The sequence below is a fragment of the Mastigoproctus giganteus genome, chromosome 4 (assembly GCF_048544385.1).
Source record: "Mastigoproctus giganteus isolate SK-2022 chromosome 4, ASM4854438v1, whole genome shotgun sequence".
NCBI lineage: Eukaryota > Metazoa > Arthropoda > Arachnida > Uropygi > Thelyphonidae > Mastigoproctus > Mastigoproctus giganteus.
The window spans coordinates 233,756,078-233,763,190 of NC_143578.1; the positions used below are offsets into that span (position 1 = coordinate 233,756,078).

A 7,113-nucleotide genomic window follows, 5' to 3' on the forward strand; every position below is an offset into this window, starting at 1 on the left:
GTTTGTTAAGGGAAAGTCTTGTCTGACAAATTTGATAGGATATTATGATGTGGTTACAAAGGAACTGGATGCAAAAAATAATTTTGATATCATATATTTGGATTTCAGGAAAGCTTTTGACACTGTTGCGCATGGAAGACTATTGTACAAATTGGAGCAGAATGGTATTAAGGGTAAGTTGCTACAATGGATAAAAGGATGGTTGAGTGGGAGAAGACAGAGGGTGGTAATCAATGGGTGCTGCTCTTCTTGGACTAATGTTATTAGTGGAGTCCCACAGGGTTCGGTGTTAGGTGTTTTGTATATTTATCAATGATATTGATGAAGGTATATCAGGCTTAATGTCGAAGTTTGCAGATGATACAAAGGTTGGCAGGGTTGTTAATGACATTAATGGCAGTGTGCTACTGCAACAGGATCTAGATAAATTGGGCAGATGGGCTAAGAAGTGGCAACTGAAATTTAACCTTGACAAATGCAAAGTACTGCATATGGGTAGAAGTAACCCCAGAGAAACGTACCAACTGTGTGGTACTACACTTAAGGTGGTAGAAAATGAAAAAGACCTGGGAGTAATTGTGCAGGCAGATATGAAGTTTTCTGAGCAATGCAGACAGGCTGCCAGGGCAGGTCATGGGGTTTTGTCATGGGGTTTTGTCTGATATATATAGGAATTTTGCTAGCAGGGAAAAGGAGGTGATTATCCCTCTGTATAAGGCAATGTTCAGGCCATGCCTTGAGTACTGCATACAGGTCTGGAGGCCTCATTTTAGGAAGGATGGAGATTTACTTGAGCGTGTACAGAGAAGGGCAACAAGATTGGTGAGGGGAATGAAGGGATCCTCTTACCAAGAGAGGCTTAAGTTCTGCAAATTGCAGTGGCTGGAGACTAGGCACCTGCGCGGTGATCTGATTGAGTTGTATGAGGCCTTGAATGGGTTCAGCACGCTGAATTCTGATGGGATCCTTCCACTTGTTCAGATTACCAACCTAAGGGGGCACAAATTCAAATTAAGAAAAGACAGATGTAGAATAGATGTGCGGAAATTTGCCTTTAGCCAGCGGGTGGTTAATTGCTGGAACAAACTTCCATCTGTCGTTGTGGAAGTTGATAGGTTAAATAAATTTAAGGAGGAACTGGACAGGCATTTGGAGGGAATAGTGTGATTTTTTTTTGGCTGATGCTGCATAAGCTTCATTTGCTTTCTTCCATCACATGCCACTATTACTACTACTATTCCCGCTATTTTGTGCTCGTTGCTTTGCTGCTTCAAGCCACCCATTTATCTCAATTGAACCTTATTATTCCACTACCCTAAAAATTTAAAAATAAGCTAATGAACATGATAGTTAAACCTATTAATCATCGTCAAACACATTGTAATATGTTAATTAATTAAAAAGGCCGTAAAATTTTCCAATAAACTTATCCATTCATACGATCTCAAAATTCTTCAAGGATATAAGTTAAAAAAAAACCGATGTAAGTATAAGTTAAAAATCATAAGAAACTGATTATTATTTCTGGGAGAATCTGGACTTTGATGTTACCTTACTTAAAAATTAAAAAAGGAAATTAAAAATTGTTTCTCGTTGTTTTCGACAGATGTCGCCACTTATGTAAACCTGATGAAGGTTAAAACAGACGCGATTGTTTTCATTTCTGGAAGAGTCTAGACTCTAGAGTGTACTTTGACAATATAAAATTTAAAAAATTAAATTATTACTTTTTTATGTAATAATTTTATGAATTTTTCGAACTGTTTGAAAATTAAACACAATTTTAAAAAACTGTTCAATTTTGAAATATTATAAATGCTCTGATCTCTGCCAATCGATGTCGCCAATTATAAAGAAAATTTGAAAATTATAAACAACTATAAAATTTAAATTTAAGTATTTCTCATCTCTGTGGATAGATGTCGCCACTTGTATGCATCCAATATAACAAATTAATGTCAGCCACTCTAGAATTATTATTAAATATCTAATAGAATTTAAGTTCGTGCAATGACCGATTGATCATGGATTCATCACCAAAATACTTCTAGACGCTGTCAGAAAATGAGATCCGTAGTTTTCAGCTTAGGGCAGTGGATTCCGGGTCAAGCAGTGCCCTGCGCAGGCTAGGTCATCAACTAAAAGACATGGTCATATCCTGTGTGTTCGATGGCGTTCCTGAATTGAGTGGAAAACACTGCATTGAGTAAGTATCGCTGTTCTGATTTACCTGCCAGATTCCTACGGTCCTCTAGACACCAAATAAATCCAATAAAATCATTTATTACTTCTCAGCCGCTTTCGACCCTTCTATGATCCCGACTTCGGCAACTGCTACACCTTCACCTCATCCCAAGAAGGTGAAGAAACATTGCAGGCTGTGGAATCGGATATCTGGCAAGAAGTCAGCGGTGAGTTGTTTAAACTTCCTCTTAACCATAACCATTAAACGATAACTTTCCATTAAATGATTGTTCTTTCCTGCATATTGACCAGCTGGCCAAATTCATGGACTCAACTACTTCATGGGTATTCTAAATTCGGATAAGAACTCAATTTTATTAATGGTTGCAGATTTGGTGCTGTATCTGAATGTCGAAGCCAAGGAGTACCTGGAAGCTGAAAGAGGACCCAGCTGGGTAATCACAGTTCATAGTTCGGATCGTTTTCCAGATCCATATACAGATGGGGTCAAAGTCCAGCCAGGATACTTCTACGACTTTGCTGTTAAAAAGGTCAGTGGAGTTAACTCATAATATTAAGAAATTTGAAATTTATGGCTCATGGGAACTGACTGTGTTTACTAATCTTGGAATAATCTTAGAAAATCTAAGATTATATCATAAACTATAATTAATAAATCTGATGTTACAACGATGCACGTGACTGTAAATTCATACCAATTTTATTTCTCTCTTTTTTTGAAAAGTCTTCTGTAGAGATGCTTCCAAAGCCGTACAAGACCAACTGTACCAGTTATGAAAACTTGCCATGGGGAGCACAATATGATAAAATCCTTAGCATGAGAGTAAGTCAGAAGCCTTGTCTTATCTTCGATTTTTAGTTTTATTAAGAGAACACAAGTTTCTGATATCCTTTACCCTTTCATATGTGGTAAGCAATCATGATAAATGTAGTCTGCTCTTTCATCTTTTTAGCTGTGTACAGTCGAATGCGCAAAAAACTTCCAGTTAGATGAATGTAATTACATAACCCCAAACATCAGCCTCTTCCTTAATGACCTCTCAAAGTATGAAGATAAACTTAGTACTGGTAAGTATATTATATCTGTTCTGTTATTCACTTGAGGGGGCGCTTATGATCCACATTTAGTTTTCTTTAGCAAATTTTTAATTAACGCAAATTTAAACAATAGCTGGATTTTGGAAATTTGCCAATAAGATGATTTATAATCTATTTTCATCCTTTTTGCTGTGTATCGTTTGTTACAGGTAACGATTATTGTGCTGTTGAGGTTACGAAGAGGACCAAACATTACTGCCGAACACTGTGCAGAGTGCCATGCAAGTATGAATCTGGTCTTATTTAGAATTTTTTATCACTATTATTAATTAAATAAATGTTATTTTAAAACATTCTCTGTTAACAGAGTGTTCGATTATTATCCGAATACTCGATTATCCATTCTCCGGATAATCGAGGTTGTAACTTCGAGTGATCTAGACATTGGTACGTTTCAATAATTTGTGTTTATTGAGAATTTTACTAAATAAATGCTAACAGGAAAGGTAGATGATGTTTTTCAATAAAATTAATTTTATTTAAAATAATAAAATCATGTCTGTTCCTGTTTATTTATTTTTAGGAAAACAAACTTCCAAATGGATATTGAGTCAGCCAGCAGCATGCAAGAGATGAACGTGAGTACCCTTCAATTTTTACTTTTTATTGGCCATGTATTGCGCCTTCAGAATGCCATAAAAGGTCATTAAGATGCATCAGATGTTGTCTTATGTACTCATAGGATACGAAGTTGGAAGAGTTGACCTCTTGGATGAACAAAACCAAATCTACCTGGAACTTTGCACTGTAAGTATATTTTTGGGGGGGGGGGGGGTTTAGGAGTATATTTGGGGTTTTAGCAGCATCAGCGATTTAAGTCATATTGTTCCGTGTACATTGTCTGTAAATTGTTGTGTTCTGTGATCGATTTTCTCTTTGCTGGATGAAAAAAAAGAGTTTCCGGGAGAAAAAACCATTGTAACCTCACTCGAGACCCACTAACTCAGACACGTTGTGCAAAACGCCCATAAAAATTCCTTCCTTCATCGACAGAACTCCAACTCAAGTCTTGTCCATCTAGGAGGACAGCGATCCTACCAACTGTGCTGCCCACGAGGGCAATAATGTACATTTGGTTCCATCATGTTGGTATTTTCTTTTAAAGTACTTTTCTTTTTTTTTTTTTCTTTGATATTTTTGTTATTTGATCTTTCAATGTCAGATCTTTCTTTATTTCCTTCCTTTCAGAGAAATGGTTCAAAATTTTACCATTAATCACTTAAGAATGATTCTAACTACTTAAGAGCAAACGAATAGAAGATGGAGTTCTATATTTTGACTTAATAGGATTAAATCCTTTTGAGTAATATATAAAACCCTTATCAGCTTATCAACTGTGTGGTACTACACTCAGGGTAGTGGAGAATTAAAAAGACCTGGGGGTAATGGTGCAGCTAGACATGAAATTCTCTGAGCAGTGCAGACATGCTGCCTGAACAGCTCACAGGGTATTGTCAATGATATACAGAAACATTGCCAGCAGGTATGAGGAGGTGATTATCCCTTTGTATAAGACAATGGTTGGGCTTCATCTTGAGTACTGTATCAGGTCTGGAGGCCTCACTTTAGGAAAGGTGTAGATCTTCTGCAACGGGTGCAGAGAAGGGCACCCAGATTGGTGAAGAGAACAAAAGGGTGCTCTTACCTAGAAAGATTTCAATTCTATAAATTGCAGCATCTTGAGACTAGGCAACTTCGGGGAAGATCTGATTGAGGTGTTTAAAGCTTTGTATGGATTGAATAACCTGAATGTTAATGGTATTCTTTCACTTGAGTGGGCATAAATTCAAGTTGAGGAAAGAAGATTGCAGGATAGATCTGCGGAAGTTTGCTTTCGGCCAGAGGGGAGGGGATTGATTTATTGGAACACGCTTCCATCTATAGTTGTGGAAGTAGATAGGTCGAATAAATTCAAGGAAGAACTAGAGACTTGGCTGGCGTTATATAAGCTTGCTTTCTTGCACCATTTGCCAATACTACTACTACCACTAATCCATCTTCCCCCATAATCCAGACCATTTCTTGCTTTTTGAACAATGTGAAAAAGACCTTCCTTGTAAGTGAATTAAAGTAACTTAATGTTCTTTCGTTTCAGAGAGAATGTGGCGAGGATCAGAATCTATTATAGTACCATGGAACACACGGTATATCAACATGTGTCAAGTTATGAGGTATACTTTCAATTCTATCTTTGTACTTTCTAAATACGGTATTGAACTGTGTATTTGTAGTTAAACCCCGACAGAACTTTCAGTAATATTTAATTCCTTTAAGGTTTGACATCTCTTGAGTTTTACCAATCTATTTTGCAAGAATTATATTACTGTTTATTTCTCACTGGACAAAAAATTAGAAGCCTTTTGCAGTTGGCTTGAATCTCATGAAGCCATGCATTCAACCTATCTCGTTTCCAACTTTCAAGAGGCTGGTGGTGTACCATGGTATAGGTTATGTTCTCTTGATACGGACCGGGTCCGCGCATACCATTAGAAGGCCGTGTTATCTCCAATGAATACCTTTCTATCTTACCGGATCACCCTGCAATGCTTCATTTTTATCTGGATTGCAATGAATTCCTTCAAGATGATAACGCAACTATCCACTGTAAAAAATTCATCTGAATGGTTCGAGGAACATTCCCCTGGCCGAGTAATTCTCCGAATCTAATCCAATTGATGGAAGAATGGTCAAATCTGGAATTAGCTCCTTCAGACACCTAAGACTGTAATCCGCTAAAGGTGGCTCTAATAAAGGTTTCTAATTCTTGTGGCCAGTGAGTGTACCAAACACGATAGTATGATTGAAATGCAGTAAAGTTAATTCGCCTTTTTAGATATAAATTTAACGTGAATCTTTTCTTTTCAGTTGCTCTCTTTATTCAGTGACTTGGGTGGATACGTTGGAATATGGCTTGGAATCTCCCTATTGGCCGTATGCGAACTCTTGGAGACTATTATCCGGGTCATCTACAAAGCTTGCCAGGATTCTTGACTGGCAATTGAGAGAATATCGTCAGAAAATCATCCGGATGTGAGGGCATTAAGGGGAGAAAAAATCTATGGTGTGAAGTGATGAGGAACCAAAGACAGAATTGGGAACATTCCGAAATTTTTATACTTTGAGCGATGTAAAAATCATTCCGTCCAATTTTCAATAAAATCATTAATTATACGATTATCTTTATTAATAACAGTGGTGTGCTTTGATGCTTTGCGTATAAGAAACACATGTGTGTCTGGATACTTTATTAGGAGGTAGTGTTTACTGTGGTGATTTCTAGATTGCAGTCATGCCATCCAAAAGAGATCTCCATTGGATGCAAAGGCCCAGTCCAGACATGGAAACAGGTTCCCAATGGATCCCGTTAACCAATGAGGATCTGTTTCTGTTAAACCATAAAGAAAAAGGTAGGAGATACCCAAAACCAGTTATCTGCTCAGTTCTCTGTATACCATTTCGCTTTCTTGTCAGTGGCTCAGTGGAAGGATTCACAGACTATGCATTGTGGCGATGAAGGCTGAACCATATCTAGAGGGGATCCCTGAATAGTTTAAAATGGAGATGAAGAAATATTCCTTTTATTGCCAAGAATCCATCACAGCTTTTAGGGACAGACAAAAATATTGCCTATATGAGTAGTAGTGTGGACATTTTGAATTGGAGAAGGATTGTTTCCGCGTGCAGAAAGAACTCCAGTTGAAGCTGCAGTCTACCGCCATGTAACTTTTCGATTAATGATCGGAATAAATATTCCATAAAAAATCATCCACCTGCGGATGAATTTTCTTCAAAATTTGCATGATGATGTTA

The 7,113-nt window shown here is 37.3% G+C and overlaps 1 protein-coding gene across 1 annotated transcript; it reads left to right on the top strand.

Moving 5' to 3' along the window:
- Nucleotides 1-2,927: 2,927 nt before the first annotated feature.
- Nucleotides 2,928-6,343, top strand: LOC150087496 (acid-sensing ion channel 2-like). Its single transcript, XM_090372103.1, has 7 exons — nucleotides 2,928-3,028; nucleotides 3,159-3,273; nucleotides 3,453-3,528; nucleotides 3,827-3,881; nucleotides 3,986-4,050; nucleotides 5,399-5,474; nucleotides 6,169-6,343. Exons 1-7 carry the CDS (start codon nucleotides 2,942-2,944, stop codon nucleotides 6,292-6,294), a joined length of 600 nt encoding a protein of 199 aa, XP_090228229.1. The 5' UTR covers nucleotides 2,928-2,941; the 3' UTR covers nucleotides 6,295-6,343.
- The last annotated feature ends 770 nt before the right edge of the window (nucleotides 6,344-7,113 follow it).

Bases quoted from the DNA above. Each gene is read 5' to 3' on its own strand.
- LOC150087496 (XM_090372103.1), top strand. From the start codon at position 2,942: ATGCTTCCAAAGCCGTACAAGACCAACTGTACCAGTTATGAAAACTTG. The intron at 3,274-3,452 runs GTAAGTATATTA...CGTTTGTTACAG, and splicing joins TGAAGATAAACTTAGTACTG to GTAACGATTATTGTGCTGTT. The intron at 5,475-6,168 runs GTATACTTTCAA...TTTTCTTTTCAG, and splicing joins AACATGTGTCAAGTTATGAG to TTGCTCTCTTTATTCAGTGA.